We start from the raw sequence: 18,097 nt of genomic DNA on the forward strand, positions 1-18,097 counted from the left end.
CCCAAAGTAGCTCCCACCCGAGGTGTCGGGCCGGAACCGCCAGGTTGATTGAGTTTGAAATTGTCCCAATGATCGTTTCTTACCGTTTTCCGCCTCACCCAACGGCACAGTGCGCACTTGTGAGCCGAGGGGGGGAGGGTACATTGATTAATGACAGTCATTGTGGCGGATTCCGACCATTCCGGACGAAGCAGATTATTGTACCTATTCGCTTTTTGCAGTTCAATTGAAGCGCAGGGGCACATAATTAAGTCAAATATGGGTGGGATGGTGGGGAGGGGGACAGACACAATCGATGGGTAAGCAAATTACGTCCACATCCCACCGGGGTTCATCCTGAGAAATGGGCCACATCAAGGTCATCGTTTGGGCCAAGGACACATCATCTGCCCTGTGCCTCTCTTGCATATACCGCAACCTCAGTCAATGGACAGTTGCCATTGGCGAACAAATTATAATTCAACGCGCATTCCCACTGCTAATGAAGCACAGAAGACCACAAAAAAATGCTAGCTCAATCCCATTTCCTTCTCAACTACCGAAAAGATTTCCCCGGGCAGCAAACACGCGCCATGGTTCGAAGGTCGATGCTGCTGCTGCTGCTAGTCCCACGAGTGTGTAATAGCCCATCGCATTGGTCACTTTAATGATCGTCGTCGTCTGAATGCGTCGTCCTTGCAGGAAATCCAGCGGACTTGCATCGGGTTTGCGTGATTGATGCGTTTATACAAATTATGTTTCCTTTGCCTTTTCGGCATCAACCGTTCGTCTCCGCGGACACGCTTTTCGTAGCGGCACGATGATTGCGCCTGAACAGTATGCAATCGGCAAAACGTTCGCACGCTGCTCCTAACTAATCGTGTGCAATGAGCTGCAATGATTGTGGGTATTTATCTTTCACTTTTGGGGTCTCGTCGGTCCGGGTGTCATCGTGACTATTCGAACAACGAAGCACCCGGGCATCCGTGGGCCAGCAGCTTCAAAGCGGATGTATACGAAACGACTTCATTAGCGCGCGTGAGAACTAATGCGGACGGTGCCGAGAGAAGACCCGCTGCTTGGCAGAAGATTGTACGCTTCGGAATGGACATCATCATGAGAGGCGCTTTTAAATTGTTCTGATTTTCACGACCAAACTCCACTACCATATGCTCGCCCCACTTGGGAAAATTCTATTCAATGCAAAGTGGCGTCAACAAATTAGATAAAATGTTTACCTTTTGTGGAGCATTTATAATTATTTCTCGCTGCGTGACGCGACAGCCGGAACCCATGATCGGGATTCGCCGGTACACGTTGGCAAGTAAAGCGGAAGAGGAACTCCAAACCCGGAATAAAAAACCATATTTTGTGTGTATGTGTGTAGCCTTTGTTTGAATGTTTATGGCATTGAATAAAACATGACCTCACTACGAGGTTGCGAACTTCTCACGCATAATTCGTGACCACAGGGTGGATGGGGCGGTGCAACGGCAACCGAACTGATGAAGAGAGGGAGAGGAGAATTGTTAAGCTGATATCTCTATTATTAATGAATTGTAATAAGGTTCTTAAAAGTCACCACCCCCCCGGAGCCACCGATTCCGGCCGCAAACACTTTGCAAGAACAATGGACCAGCTGACAAAATGGAAGACCATTTTATATACTGCACACCATTTTGCTCGCAGACATTCTTTCCCAAAAGGTGTGCGCATTTGCGTGTTCCCTTTATTCTGGTGCTCAAAAACTGATTTGTTTTCTTTCTTTTTCTTGCTACTCATTTTCTCGTTGAAAAACCTTCCGGCCCACACCCAGTTTTAATTCCCATTAAACTCGCACAAAAAATAGGAAAAACCTCCCTGCAAACCCTAGAGTCAAAAGACAGCCAAAGGGCACACAATCCAGCCGGAAAATGGAGCACAAAAGTTCACTTAAACAGATGATGACAGAGTCTTGACGGAGGTTCTGCCAGGGAGTTCCCCCGAACCGGGAATGGGAGATCCTGGTAGATTGCGCCGGGAGGGGAAAAAGATGAACAGAAAGTCACCATTTTCAAACCACCTGTTAACGGTGAGCTATCCACCGGGAATGGTGCGACGTGGTGGTGAGTGAGCAATGTGGCAGTTCAGGTTCACATTTCGCTTCGGTTCCCTTTGGCTCCCTTTTTTCGAGAAAATTTCGGTCACAGACGGAACTCTTTCGCTGCAAGGGAAAACGTCACGTTTTCAATTATCTGTACGATCTTTGGGCGAAGATTAAATGACACATCAAAGCGATGAATGGTTTGGACGGTTTCGTCGACAGTGCAGCACCCGGTAGAAACCCGGTTCATTTTGCAGGTGAGGAAGTGCATTGCGCTCTTGGTCGATCGATTTTTCCCCCTAACCTTTGCTGTTCAAGGGAAAATCAATCACAATAAAGTGTTGCAGTTTATAGCCGGTGAGAACTTAGCAAATTAACGTAAAACCTAAAGAAAGGTAAAACGTACGTACGGCAGCTCGTGTATGAGAATTTAGAGTCCACTGGGTTTGATTTATTTACATGCGGGTCAACAGTCACTGCGAAGGTTGCGGATGAGAGGAGACCGATTAGTTCCGACAGGGACAGTAATCGATTGTGACCCGGGTGCGATCCCTCTGGCGAATGATCGATGAATCGCGCTGCATCCATCACTTACAACATTGCGCGCAACTGATGCCGAAACCGGTGCAACGGTGCGCACTCCACCACTCCAATTTTGAAACTGCTCAGCTGAACGACGTGCCTGCAAGACACTATTGTTGTTACCGGACAGATTGGTCCGCGGTGCTCGGGACGTAATTTAAATCCCATCAATATTAATGCAAGGCCACCGGGTGGCAGTCAGTTTGTCTGCCACCGATCGGCAATTGAAAAGCCGAACGGGAAGAATTCACTGCGTCTTATCAATGCCGCCTGTGTGCGAGCGCGTCTACAGCGGATGCATATTAATGATCTGCCCTCTGCGGAAGTCCCAACAACTTTTCGCCATGTTTGTGCTCTGGCACGCCATCATTTGTCGTGGGTTTTGTAGAACAATAAGCATGCTTATGCTAGCGGCATTTTGCCGTATGACAAGCACTGAATGGAGCGCTCTGCCGATGTTACATATCGAATGTTTCATAAGAGCAATGCACAAATGTAATGCTGATCATGCGAATGGAATGTTTATGAAAGCGACATCTGTTAGAACATGAATGGGATTAAACAATTTCTTCGAAATACTCCATGTAATACACGAAATACAGCGTCACAATGCGTACAGTGCAGCAGTGAATTGAAAGCTGTGTGCGAAATTAATGAGCTTACGCCGGGAAAGCTCTGCAACAGTTCATCACGAATGTGAACGAAACTAGACAGCCAAATTGGGGAAAATTAATAAAGAAGCCACCGTTCACTCTTTGCACGAGGTAAGATAAAATGTAGAAATTATACAAGTTATTCTTTGACGTTCAGAAAATTGCGTGAAGCTCTTCTAACTCGGTTCGGAGCGATAGATTGAAATAAACACTAAAGCGACCACATTGTCACTTTACTCCTGAAACAATTATTATTATTTTTTTAATTCGTTACCAAACACAGTTATCGAACTGCAAAGAGAAATGTTTTTAGCGAACATTATGCAACAAATATTATTAATAATGATCAAGCTTGTTGTTTTGACTAGTTTCGTTATCGCATTTTTGAATACGTTAGGGAAATTTGTGACACATAACACATAAAGGCGTTAAAGCAGTACAAAATTAAGTAAAATAAGAAATATGTTGCAGTTACTCTTAATGGGATGATGGAAGGCAAGAATAGCAAATTAATTAATTGTAGTCTCTTAGTGCGGCTTCGACTCCTCAACTCAGGCTTAGTGCACTCATAGCAGACGCTGTCACAAATCGTATCGGGTAAAATACAATCTCTTAGACCCTTAGAGTGTTACCGTACCAATTCAAGGTGCCAAGCATGCCCCAGCCGTACGGTCGATTCCACCTCCCCCAAGCAATCCCAAGTTTTGGATGAAAATGCAAAGCAAAACTCTCTCCTGCTTCTACTATGCAGCCTCTATCATAGCTCGATCCGTTCGGTGGCGGTGAAAAATGAGTGCACAATAAGTCTTGTAATAAGATTAACGACATCATAAACCAACGCCACACGCGGGTACACGCGGGACGCACGCACTGCTACCGAGCGGTGGAAAACAAGGCGAACATGCACACCAAGCAGCATCCGCCAACCAACGTGTAACCGTCGGGGCGAGTATATCCGGAGCGCTTTTCATTGGCCAAGATCGTCCGCTTCTCACCGTCGTTTGGCTTTGTACGAGGTGCAGAAAAGTTAATTTGCACTGATAACGAAAAAGTTGTGCTTTTCGGAGCTTGTGCAAGCGCGTAGCAACACGAGCCACTTCACTGTTCTACTGCCATTGAGGATACTACTACGCCGAAGGTACTATCGAATTTTCCGCCTCAAAAAAAAAAAAATGGATTCAAAATGGAGCGTACACTTGAAAATGAGCCACTGACTTTCTCGCCGCATAGAATTACCCAAATTAGGTGCTTGGATTAACTCTCTCGGTTCTTTATATGTTGTACACACCAAACGTTAATAAAAGAATCACGCATAACTGACCCGCTATTCAAATAACGCTTCGGAGCACGTCGCGCGTGTAGATGCATCTCCTCAGCGCTAACGAGCCACTCGTGGACAGCATATACGCTAGCCAACAAATGCAAAATTCCCACCAACATGAATCCTATCACCAGCTCCAGCAGACAATTTATCATTCCTTGTTGCTGTTGCTCCGTACTGCTTTGTACGACGGTTTGGAGTGCTTCGCTGACTCATGGTGAGCTGATGGACGTACGGTTGAAGAGGGCTCGGGTGCACAGCAGGAAGTCCTAGTTCTCACCGTACGCGCGCGCTCGTATTGTGCCAATAGCCACCATCACTCTTGCCCGATTGGCATGCGATAGTGCACGGTTTTGCTTGAGCGCAATAAGATTCCTATTTGTAGCGGATACTTCCAGATGGTTGAGATCCCGCCCCCGCCCCCCCGCTTCCGTGGCCGGCTTGGTGCTAATTGGAAGGTATCGTACATCGGTCAATGGTGCATTACACCCCTACCGGGGACCTGCGTACACACATTGGCCCACTCCGGACCTCAAGTTGTCAGAACGCGTGGGTCTGTAGCGTGACGCTGCAAATCCTTCCAATGGTTCTTTAATGACAGCTACGCGCGTAGTACGAATGCGGACACCCCGCCATCGGAGGGAGAATTATTTTTGCGACGAAAGAATACGGAAAAGAAAACGGCATCGCGCGCACCAGCCCAAACGATCAGGAAGTATAAATCAAAGAAACCTACCCGAGATCCGTGTCCGTGTCTTTTGCCGCTGGGTCAGTCTCACCATCTATCATCGTGTTGAATGGGGCAGTGTATGCAACCACCGTTGTTGCATGTGTTGCATCCGTCATGCGTCCTGTGCATGGCTGTCACGCGGTGGTGCAACCCTTATTATTGATCTCATTTCCGGGTAGAACACAAAGCTCGGCCAAGCTCGTTTGTCCCGAAAGTGATCCGGCGGGGGGACGGGTACAATCAAATTAGTGCCCTGTGTACACGTACGCCAGCATTGGACAACATTTCCCAGCAAAAATTGGTATCCAAAAACCAACCCACCCCCAAGTACCGGTCAATCCACGTTGCGAATCTGTTATTAATTGAACTTTTGCATTGTTTTGCAATTTGACCCCCCTGCCTGAGTTCTGGAGCTCAATCATCGTTTCCCAAAAATGGCGGCCATTGGAACCATTTTGTTTATTTTATATTTTCCAAAAAGAGGACTGCTGACGTATTCGAATCCTTTTATGCCGGCGTCAAGTCAGGGTCAGCCAAACATTTATCATCATAACAATGCCACCGGAACCATTATCCAGCAAACAAACGGTACGGGCCCGCTTGTACGCAACGTAAACAGCAAAGCAAGCCACCTTTAGCCAAAGCCGAAATGATGAAACGCAAATACTCCTGACCCGGTGCCGTGTCCCCGGCCAATGTTGGGGGCCGCGGCCGCGCAAATGTTTGCGAAATGAACTTCAATTTCACAATGCGCAACAACGCGCGCTGTGGGGAATGCGAATGCTAGAATGACATTACAGCATCCTCCGGGCCCGACGCGAATGGAATGAAATCTGCCTGTTGTGATCCGTCCGCTAACAAATCATTAATTTCTGACTTACAGTGACTGGGGTTCCGGGCGCCGCATCCCGGTCGGCTGTCGGGTGATTTTGATTGTTAAATATTTATTTTTCATCTTTTCCTTCCATTGCATGTGGTCAACTCGCGGTAGGACGATTTACCCGGCCAAGCCCTGCTGGATGTGGTTTTTGCGCGCCTCAACCTGATAGAGACTGCCTACTTTGGGATCCGGTACATCGATCAGGACAATCAGACGGTAAGTAGAGTGCGGTTTGTAGCTCCAGCTGAGGGACGTACAACGTTAGTGCTGCCTGTACTGACGCGTCTTGACTGGTGCCCTTTCTTCTCTTGTTACCTTTTCTTTTAGCATTGGTTGGATCCGGGTGCCAGACTTTCGCGCCAGTTGAAAGCTGGCAAAGTGCCGTACGATCTGTACTTCGGTGTAAAGTTCTACGCCTGCGATCCCTGCAAGCTTGTCGAAGAAATTACGAGGTAAGTGTAACGACGATCCGTCGGCCTAACGTCCCGCCTATAGAAGGCAATAAATATTGGAATTAATTGTTCAACCCGCCCGTTCCAGGTATCAGCTGTATTTGCAGGTGAAGCAGGACATTCTGCAAGGACGGTTGCCCGTTTCGTTTGAGCTTGCCGCCGAACTGGGAGCGTATGTCATACAGGGTACGCAGCGCAAACTTTTGTTCAACCATTGAGCTTACAGTAAAGCCCCTCCACCTTCTGCTTCCTTTCTTTTCCTACAGCCGAGCTCGGTAACTATGATCCGCGTAAACATCCGCCCGGATACGTGTCCGAGTTCCGGTTGCTCAACAACCAAACGAAGGAAATCGAAAGCCGTATCCATGAGCTGCACATCCAGCTGGAAGGAATGTCTCCGTCGCAGGCCGAGTTTAACTATCTGGACAAAGTCAAATGGCATGACATGTACGGTGTGGATCTGCATCCGGTTCTGGTATGTGCGATGGATGGATATCCTCATCTTTATTATTATGTATCCGTCCAAACCGTCCAAACGTTAATCCCTTACGAATGTTTGTCTCGCTTCCATCGTAACCGTTAGGGTGAAGACAGTGTGGAATATTTTCTCGGCCTAACGCCGGGTGGAATTGTGGTGCTGCGTAATAAAACAACCGTCGCACACTACTACTGGCCTCGGATAGCGAAGGTCTACTACAAAGGACGATACTTTATGCTTCGCGTCTGTGATAAAAACGTACGTATCGATGAGATGCTGGCACCTCCGTGTATCGCGTTTTATGCCGTTTTGTTTTTCACCCCACTCTCTACCCAGAATGAAGTTAGTACTTACGGTTTCGAGACACCAAAAAAGAGCGCCTGCAAGCATCTGTGGAAATGTTGCGTCGAGCATCATTCGTTCTTCCGCCTGGTGCGGGTAGCGCCGATGCAGGCCACCGGTACCCTTGCCAGCAAGTACAGGTATGCCGTGTTGAATTCTGTTTTCCACTCGGAAACACTTCACAGCACCGACACAGCTAAGCGTCGTGTACATTTGCGCTCACTTTTCAGTGCCCGTTCGGAGCGTCAATCGATGAAGGACCTCTCGACGCAACAGCGTGTTCCACCCGCGTTCACCAGGACACCGTCCCGCCGACAGCCGCGACGCGTGATAAACGAACCACCGCCCGAGGACAAGATGTTCGATGCACCGAAATACATTCAGCAGGAAATCAAATCCGTTTCAATACCTCAACCGGCACAGTCGTAAGTTTCCCCGCTCGCATACCATTTTCCACGCATTTTGACACATCCCATCTCATGATGTTTCTTTCTTTGCCCTCTCTCATCGCGCACTCCAACATTTCCTGCACTCCTATGCGCCATTTTGTCGTCTGTTTCGTATGTGTGTGTGTGATTTGTTGCGCGATGCATTTCGCGCCGTACAGCTTTGAGAGCCCTTATCGTTCTACTTGCAGCATACCGGCTGCATTGAATGGTAGCGGTAGTAAAGCGCAGGGCCCTGCCCCACCAGACTCCCCGCGAAGTACCCGCAGTGCGCCCTGGATGCGGTCGCAGCAGCGTGGTTTGTTCGGGATTAACTCGAGCCCGAAGTCGGTACGGTCCGCATCGACGCGTATGAGTGCACCGGCCAATAATAGCCGAATGCGATCCAGCTCCGTTGAGAGCCATTCGTCGAACGAATCGCGGTCGGGGCGTCGACGCCGGCACAGGAGTCGCCGGGTGTCGGACAACGAGAGTGAAATGAGCCGCGGTTCGGGACGCTCGGGACGTTCGCATAACTCGCACCGCAAGCATCGGCGCCATCGTTCGAAGAATCGACGCAACCGTTCGGACACGGAGAGCCGTGATCGTAGCTACTCCGGGCACCGGCGATCGACGGACTCGATCGAGCTGGTCGATTCCGGTGAGCAGTGGCTGGAGGTACAGCGCAAACAGCACTCCGATGCGGTACCGAAGGCGGCCGTCATCAAGAGCAGCCAGGTGATGAAGGGTTCGCATCCCGATTCTGGCATTATACAGCACCATCATCGCAGCCGGCGACATCGCAAACACCGTTCGCCGTCGGAAAAGATCTGGTCCAGCGAGTTGACGAAGCATCTGCAGTTCGATCTGGTCGATACGACCGGGATGACGGAGGATCAGCTGCGCGAGATACCGTACACGGTCGTGGAGACGAATCATGCCGCCAAAAAACCGAACACACTGAAGGTGCACAAGACTAGTCATCAATCGTCGACCTCGTTATCGCACCATCATCACCATCACCAACCGCACCAGGCGAGCAACAATCGTATCGATCGGATACGGGACCCATACTCCAAGGGTGTCGACGGCAGTTTGGTGGAGAATGGCATCAACGGCGGTTCGATACGATCGGCTAGTACGATCAGTTCGTCAAGGGACTACGACCGTAACTCGGGGCTTATAAGGTACGCCGGAATGCGCGCGGTAGTTGTGACGAGCTGTGCACTGATCGATCTATTTCTCCACAGAATGATGTCTAGCATGAGTATGGGAGACTTCATTTCGCCCACTGGATCGAGTCTTAGTCCGTTGGACAGTTCAGGGTTGCGTGTGTCCCACGAACACACTGATTCCGGTCTTGGGGCCGATCAAGACTATGCGTACTCATCGGAAAGGTAAGTAGATGCGATAGTGGTGCGATGGTTCGTAGTGAAACTGTTTCCTGATTGTCTGTTTCGATGACGATTTTGCCATGTACATTACAGATCCAGTGACAGTGCCAAGTACGGTACGAACAAATCTTCCGGAGCATCCGTGACGTCGGGCCACACGAAGTCCTCCTCGTCCAACACGATGAAGCCGCACCATCACACAGTGAGTAGTAGGAAACCTCCGCTCTGTCCGGGTCGTACCGGGCTCTTGCAAACCAACCAACCGTCAGCTATAACTCAACAACCACAGTCACAGCAACAACCACCATCACAGCAACAGCAAACACATCTTCAGAGCAAATTTTCCTCGGTACCTGGTGTACATAGTGCCAACGGCAGTAACAGTCGCTTGATTAATACTAACAACACACACTATCAAAACAATCACTACACCTTCAGTCTAACCCGAAACCCTCACCAGAACCATCACCTTCAGCATCATCAGCAGCAACAACCGCAACAGCATCATCAGTATCGGCACAATTTTACTAACAATATTGGTGGCCGCGTTCATCCGGTCGGTGGTGTCGGTAGTATTGGCAGTGGGTTAAGCACTAGCACATACCTGGACACGGTGGCAACGCTGTCGTCATCCGCCGCGCCCTACCACTACTACTTCGATGGGGCCGGTTTCCGGTCGAACGTTGGCCCGTCCGGTGCCGGTATCCATGCGCTGGGTGGGTTGGGCCCGGGCACTGGCGGTACCCGCGGCACTAAGTCCGACATCGGTGTACCGATACGCCCGAAGCGGCACTATCAACACCACCATCAGCAGCAGCAGCAGCAGCAACAGGCACACCAGTACAACATCACCAGTGTGCACAATTTTAGCCGCTCATCCATTGTCACCGGCACAGACCGGAAGCAGCGGAACCCGATGGCACAGTCGCCATCATTCAACAAGTCAATCGACTATCTGGAAAACTATAAGACTGGTGTGGAAAGACTTAACCAGGGCAGCAGTAGCTTAAACAATAACAATCCGGAAAGTTTCACCGGGCTGCTCGGTATGGGTGTTACCGGCAGTCAGAATGTACTGAACAACAACAACAACACCCAACCGATGAGCAATGGACCGTGGGAGGTGATCAACGGTACCAAGGGTGATGGGGGCGATCATGTTGGTCCGCTGATTTGTTTCGATACGAACCGAAATCAGGATGGGGCACGGTCGAACCTGGAACAAACCGTAACCAAACCGAGTGAGGGCAGTGTAAGTAGCAGAACTTTGTTTCGCTTGCATGTGTCGCTTGTCCTTAGTGTGACCTATCTATGCATGAAGAATGCGGTGAACCATACCATTCGCCCTTTTTCGCTCCGTAATGATTCGCAACGATTTGCATGTGTTTTGTTGTTCTTTCCTCGAATTATGTTTGCACGAAACATCCCACTGCGTTACCCATTTACCTTCTCTAGGTGGTGCTCGAGCACTTGCAAAACCCCCTGGAGTGTATGCACATCTTTGTTTCATGCGTTTTTTTTATATTCGCCAGGTTATTTCTTCGATATTACTTGTTTTCAGTGCTTTTTTATCAATGTTTCCAGCTTTTTCCACCCACCACACCAAAATGCATGAAATGTGACATCCTTAACACAAGAGCTTGTAGGAACATTTTCACTCAGCGCTACTTTTGCACCGGTTTTGTTCTAGTTTGGCATTCCAGCGTGAAAGTTTCGCTTAGCTCCCTTGTTGCTGCTTACAACGCAGCAACAAAGTAGGTGAAAACAAAGCAATAAAAAGTCCCGCTGAGGGAGGTTGGAATGAAGGAGTAAAAGCACACAGGACAAAACAAAAAATAAGTTCAGCTCAACTTCCTAACCCACCTCCCACCTGACTGAGGAGTAGAAAATACACGGAAGCTTAACTGTACGGTAAAGCAAAACATGTTTCCACATCCGGCCCCGCTGAGTGCATTCGTTTCGTTTCTCCGCCACACTGTACCCCAGGTTAGACATGTTGCACTTATTATTGATCCTTTCCCGAGAGCTGTCCCACATCTTTGCCCTGCCTTTGTCGGCACTCCATGAACCGTTTGATGCATTTGATGCAATGCTTCGGCGAACAAAGGAAGTATTCGCATTGCTCTTCTGCTCTTTCGCTTCGAGCTACTAGCGTCCCCGGTTTTCCACCTCAATTTCCACCGTCAGCAACTCACACAACGCTCGTGCAAGTGTGTGTGTGTGTGCTGTGTAATGAGAACCTGGAAAAACCTGGCAATCAGAAAGGAATGTGGGCGAGAAAAATGAGCACAGAATTTGGATGCAACTTGTGTGCGGCTGTATTATCACGGTACCGGACGCGTGGCTGGTTCCCAGTGGTTTGGTTCGGTTGTGCATTTTTTCCACCGGTTCTTGGCTTTTCATAAGCATTCTTCAATGTTCCGGTTCCTTCTTTTTTCCCCCTGCCCGTCCCCAGGTACAGCACGTGTTGCTTGCACGAACAGAACAAAGCATGACAGTGAAGGAGAACCAACCCGCCGTGTCAGCCAGCGGCGGGAGTGAAAGTTGTGAATGCGTTTTTTTGTTGTTGTGTGTATTTTGTTCACTTCTTTCTAACTCCCGGCATCCTGGCAAACCGGGTACGGTAACAGTTCGTTTGTTTTGTGGGATAAGTAAACGATGTAAAAGTTTTCCTTTTCCGTTTCACAGTTGCATTCCCCTTTTAACGTGATTTTTTTTTTCCTGGAAAGCTTTTCGACTTTCCATGACTAAAATGCATGCAGCGTGTTCGTAGTCCTGGTAATATTCTAGAACATTCGTACCGGAGAAAAGCTTTGTTTTTTTTTGCTTTCTCCTTTCACTCCTTATGCAATAGCTTTTTTTCTTTTGGAGTTCATCGAGTCGAAACCAATAACTGCCCTAGTTTGCTTGTACAATTTTTATGGTATTTTGGGTTGGCCATAAATTGGATCAAGCCAGGATCTGAATGCCCAATCGATTGGTTGTTTCCCTAAATTGTTGGTGTTTTAAAAGCTTTATAAACAGTGCTGAAACAAATGGGACAAACAGTAAACAGCGAAGGCTAACGAAACCATACCCAAGAGTGTTGTTCTGGTTTGGGGGTTTAAATACATAATTTTCTTATTTTTATACAGAAAAGGAAGTAAATCTACTTAAAGACTTGTGCTATGTTGTAAACAAATTTCTAATACGCCAATTTTCTACGACAATTGCATAACTGTAGGGGTTGCAATGGCTAAAGTGCCTAAAAGTATGCAATGTGCAATACAAAGCGCCACAATGTTATGTGTGCTTTCCGCACAATTAGATTGTCATTTAATTTTGCTAGTAATTACCAAAAGTGGGGTTTAAATTCGATTATACTTATCTAAAAACTAGTCCCCCCCAATATCCTAGTTCTAACTTTTGCATGTCCAAACTCGTATAAATGCTGCATGAATTTAATTGTCTGTGTGTATCAGTTGGCAAATTTATTATTTCGTTCCACTGTTGTTTGTTGTTTGTGTTTGTTAACGCTACCCCCACCGACCCTGCACAATGTCCAATCGTTCTAACACTGCATGTCCTCTTTGTGTTATCGTTTTTCATTCGGTTGGGCCATTTTGCCTATCCGGAACAATCCGCCCGACAATTTGCGTCTAATAAAGCGTTTGCGCTTGTTTTCTTTCCCTTCGTTCGGCGTTGGTGGCATCCACGCAACAAACAAAACACCAGAATGCCACCCGTACTGTTGGTCCGATCAGTGGCGAAAATGGAAACGTGCAAACCGAGGTGGGTACCAGCTCACCCACCGGCCAACAGCCGGCCAACAGTGGGGGTCCGGGTGCACAGGGTAGGCGTAACAGTCCGACCAAAGCCAGCACCGAATCGGTGCAGTTGACCAAGCCCAGGTCCCAGGTCGGGTCCAGCCCGGCACGGTTCGGTCTCGGTAAGAACAGCAACCATCGTTCGTCCAGCTTAGAACTGATACTAACACCTATAATACAGAGCCGACGGTAAGTAGCACCGGGTGTTGGGATATTTTGCGTTGCATTTTTCAATGTCCGGCACACGATCCGGATGTAGCTAAGTTTTATGGGGTGCTTTAGGTTGCATTGATTCGGTTGAGCTGGATGAGTAACTTAAGAAGCTTAGTAAAATTAGTAGCTGATTGATTCACTATCACACGATTTCACGTATTGGTTAATTTGATCATTTACTTAAAATAACGTACACCGTTAGGAAAATATTGGTATTTCAGCTGTATATATTAATTCCGTCTTACTCTCCCAAGGCAGAGGGTAAAATTATACCAGATTATCAAATGTCTTGCGTCTATTCAAAATGGCTACATTATCGAACACAATTTCTTGGTAATTCCCCCAATAGAAACGATGTTTTTGCAATCCTGCTTTTATCGGATGGATATTGTTCATCGAAAACAAACACCGTTTTCATGCGTCATAACGTTAGGAACTTTAAATGCCAGAGAAGATAACATCCCAACTTCCCATTCCCATCCTGCTTCTTACAACGGTCCTTGAAGCACGGGTGATAAAAGCACATCATTAAGAAGCGGAATCGTTTTTCCGTATGTTCTCACAAGTGCTCTTAATTAATCCCTCAGCTATTACTGTCACGATCACGGGAAAACGGTATCCTGTCTCTTTTTTTTTTAGTACTGATGTACATGAACTCTTTCGAAAATTGTATAGCACCGCTCGCCAAATGTAGCTCCCTTTTTTTTGTCCCAAGTTGGCAAGCTTATCATAACGGCATGCGAGAGGTGGTTGAAACCATCTCCCTTGGTAACAAATTCTCGAGATGGGGTCGAGATTGACATTGGTGATGGTTGAAAGTTGAAAGCAAATTCCATCCGACGACTTACTCTCCGTTGCGCACAATCTCGATCGGGACGCTTTGAACTTTCTGCCTGCCATAAGGCACTTTCTTTCTGCCTGTGTGCAGAAAGGCACACGGGTGTTGATTATATCTTTGCGCTCCGGGATGGCAGTTATGACGATAGCCGATGTTCTTGGAAGCACCACACAAATAGACTCAGTTCTGTAACACCGGGACCACGCAACGACGAGTCGGTGTCGACGATGGCATTAAAAAAGTTGGAAAACATCCTGCTGGGTTAGCATACAGTAGTGCAAAAAAACCATTCTTCTCTTCCAGCATATTCCTCTATTTTCGCAGAATGTGTTATAAGCACACCTCATTCTAGCCTAGACATCGTACATCTCTCCGGCCCAAAAACCTACGGAACCGTTGGCGTTGCGTCCTTGCGGAAAGGTTGTTATTTAAAAAAAGCTCATCAAACATTCCACTGCCCCAAAATACCGGGACACAGCGGCCGGCTATGCTTCACTGTCAGTGACTCGCTCTATTGAAATTATAGCTCATTAGGCAGACAGTGAGCTATAATACACGTGAAGGATAATACCAAACTGAGCAAAATTCGGAGGATTGAAACGGTTTTTTTCAGATTGGTCTCCATTTTTCTCCCTTGATATAGCTACGCGAAAAAAAACAGAATAGCAACCTTTGCAACCTTAGAACTGCACTTTCGTGCAAATAAGACTAACAGGAGCAAGTGCTTCAGGTTAGCTGTTTTATTGTGCGAGTTTGTGCTGCCGACTACCGCCTACCAGCCGCCGAGGTGGTTGGTTTTTCTCCCCCTTAATTCAACTTTAGCCCGAAAGTTGATATTTCAAAAATTTCTCCTAACAAAAACATAACGATGCTCGAGGTAATCGTCCCACATCGCACGGAACCGCGCGAAAAAGGACGAAACGAACTTCAACCACATGGCATGGCGAAGGTATATCAACGCTCACTGTTCCTCCTAGCCTGAACATCATCATCATCATCATCTCTAACAGTGAAAAGGGTTCAAGCAGGGCGTACACTACAACCGCTGAAAAAGGTAGAATTCGCTTCAAGGGACGGCTTGTACGGGCACTTGAAAAAATTAACAGTTCGTACTGCAATACTCGCGCTACCGTGAGCATGAGCTGATTGGCAGTGATGCCAACGGATGAATGTTCCGCTCGTGGAATAAGGATGTACCGCAAACGATTCACACTTTGCTTTAGCCGGGGATTCGTTTGGCGAGATTGGAGCATACAACAACAAGTACTTCTCAGCAAAAGAAAAAAAAATGCTCACCTCAAGGATGTTTGAAACCACAAAGGCTGTCGGTTTGCTTTCCACCTTCTTGACAAGTAGCTCTAATGGTTGAAATGCTCTGGCCAGACGGTTCACACGCATTTCCACGTGGGATGAATTTCCATCGAGTACACTAATGTTGTGCTACGCAACGAACACGATTAATCAGTCTGACAGTGGAAGACAGAGGCTCAAATTTCGGTTCGAAACATGACCGTCAGGAACTGGCCGTACGATTGTGCTTTACACATCAAATGTACCCGTAGCTGCTTGTAACAAACAAAATGAACAGTCATGCTCGTTTATTCTCTATGCAAAGGACATAATGACGTTGAGTGCGGAAACTTTAAAGAATTAACAAACAATGACAAATGCGTTGTTGAAAGCAACGAAAATATAAAACTGTAATCAGTTGAAGAAACCAAAACATCACTTTAGATGTTTGTTTTAATTTAATTTTTGAAACAAGCATCAAATATACTATTATTTTCAAAATAAGTCGACTATGTCGACTTTCACCATAAAGCTATTATAGCGGTTGACAGCTGCTAGCGGTTTTATGCTCCGTCAAAATAGTTAGGTATTATAGAAAAAACTTGTTCAAGTTAAACTTTTCCCAGCTTCTCGACAAATATTTTGTATGTAGTTGAATTCTAAATGAGTTTTATTAGTGTATCTGCTCATTGCGATGCTCGCAGTCACGGTGTGCAAATGGTGGTGATTAAACAGGGAGCGGTGGGAGAATGATGAAATTCGTGTATCCAATTAACAAACACATAAATTGTTTACAAAAAAACTGATTTGAAAAATAATCATTTGATCTACCGATATTGACGTCGGTTGTGTTAATTATGTATCGTTGAATTACCGTTTGCTGTGTGTGCGTAAAGTTACAACGCAACTGCAACTTCATCGACCTGTCTATGTCATCGTTTATTTAACATTAGTTACAATTAATGCCCTTCGCTAATCATGTAACGCACTCCAAGGCAACGCTTTCGAACAAAGGAATAAAGCCCGGCACACAGCAAACAGCAACAGGCATAGATTATATTTCAAACAAATAAGCTTCACCCGATGCAACTCGATTCCGGCCCCCGGTCGAACGTTCTTGTGGCAGGGCGTAGCTACAAGACACCAGCCTACACATGCTGTTTATTTGAGCTCTCGGTCGTAATACGATATTGATTCACATTCGCCATTTGTGTGCCGCCGCACCGCAACTCGCTGTGTGGGAGTTAGCTTTTGGGAAATGATCCGTACCAAACACCCAACCAAACCGGGCTGATGGGAAAGTTTAAACGTGAAAATGCCACACACCACATCATCCTCGAGCCATTTGAAAGCGGCCCAACGACAAAGGATTAGGCTTACACGCGCTGGTATCAAACCTCACGTGATAGCAAATGGGCAAACGTAAACAATTATTTCGAAATCAATTCGCCCCGCTGCCTGAAACTCCCGGCGAGAGGGAACCATGGCAACATGACAACCAACTAATAGAGCAATCTATTTGCTATTTAAAACTATGATTAATTATTCAGACCACCAGACACCCCATCCTTTATGCTCGCGTGTTCGGTGTCGGATGAACAACGTGTAGCACAAGTTTCCGACCGTGCTGGTGCACGTTCCTTCACAACGAAATCCATGCCACCGGGATACAACAATACCATCACAGTATATCGATGATGTGTGCGTGTGTTTTTTTGTTCATTGTTTCCTGACAAAATCCAACGATCCTCGCACCCATGGACTCGGTGCCGAAAAGCGAACACATTACTCACTTATTTATCAAACGCATCCCCTATCCACATCAGGCTCGGAGAATAGGCTGGGCGTGAATGTGAATCATTATTCACTTAGTGTTCGCACCACCACCACCATCATCACCATCACGCACCTGCCAACAAGCACAAACTCAGTTCAAATTAGTTGAACAAATTTAATTTAATCCCTGCTCCATCACCACTCCATTTAAATGCGCCCTGCGCTCTGCAACACCCCCGTTGGTCCCTTTTGTTCTCGCTTCCAAATCGGGTGGTTGTAAAATAAATTGTTGTAAAATGTACTCTCCACACGTGGCCCTGCCCGGTGCAGTACATCATCATTTCCCTTTCTTTTTTTTGCGCAATGAATAAATGATAACGCAACCTAACGGTGTAATCTCGCTAACGCGTCTGGGGTCGGGAAGACTCTTCGGAGCGCCGCGAACAACCGATGGCATGTTTTCGCATCAAAGGCAAACACCGGCACGGTGGAAAATCCATCATTAGTCCGTGTGCGGTGTGGTGAGTTTTTCACCCTACTTTTATTCGACCCGTTAGAGGATTACTAACCCATCCACTGACTGGTCTGATGTAGTGTATGCGACGCATATTCATATACTGGATAGATAAAAAACACAGCTGTTTAAAAAGGTATACGTACAGGTGTATATTGTAGTTAATTATTAGGCTTCAAAATAGCTGAAATCAGGTTATAGCAGCATGCAGAAATTTTAGTACAGCTATTAGTATTTGCCATAATTGAATCTACTGATAATATTGTGCCCCATAAAAGCGCTTCTATTAACATTAAATAAGATGGTGATTCTTATTGTCAATGTCATATTGTCAACAATGT

The 18,097-nt window shown here is 46.9% G+C and overlaps 1 protein-coding gene across 5 annotated transcripts in view; it reads left to right on the forward strand.

Annotated features, from left to right (window-relative positions):
* Nucleotides 1-18,097, forward strand: part of LOC128310013 (homeobox protein 5) — a 91,912-nt gene that overhangs the window by 71,909 nt on the left and 1,906 nt on the right. For 2 of the 5 annotated variants that reach the window (XM_053046541.1, XM_053046540.1), the window contains exons 4-14: nucleotides 6,340-6,444; nucleotides 6,556-6,680; nucleotides 6,769-6,866; nucleotides 6,947-7,155; nucleotides 7,264-7,416; nucleotides 7,495-7,640; nucleotides 7,731-7,925; nucleotides 8,108-9,112; nucleotides 9,176-9,322; nucleotides 9,413-10,571; nucleotides 13,034-13,314. In XM_053046541.1, the coding sequence (XP_052902501.1) occupies nucleotides 6,340-6,444; nucleotides 6,556-6,680; nucleotides 6,769-6,866; nucleotides 6,947-7,155; nucleotides 7,264-7,416; nucleotides 7,495-7,640; nucleotides 7,731-7,925; nucleotides 8,108-9,112; nucleotides 9,176-9,322; nucleotides 9,413-10,571; nucleotides 13,034-13,314 (3,623 nt within the window). The remainder of the gene's footprint in view (nucleotides 1-6,339; nucleotides 6,445-6,555; nucleotides 6,681-6,768; nucleotides 6,867-6,946; nucleotides 7,156-7,263; nucleotides 7,417-7,494; nucleotides 7,641-7,730; nucleotides 7,926-8,107; nucleotides 9,113-9,175; nucleotides 9,323-9,412; nucleotides 10,572-13,033; nucleotides 13,315-18,097) is intronic. The other 3 variants (XM_053046543.1, XM_053046542.1, XM_053046544.1) reach the window with 3 other exon arrangements.

The sequence above is a fragment of the Anopheles moucheti genome, chromosome 2 (assembly GCF_943734755.1).
Source record: "Anopheles moucheti chromosome 2, idAnoMoucSN_F20_07, whole genome shotgun sequence".
Classification (NCBI taxonomy): Eukaryota; Metazoa; Arthropoda; class Insecta; order Diptera; family Culicidae; genus Anopheles; species Anopheles moucheti.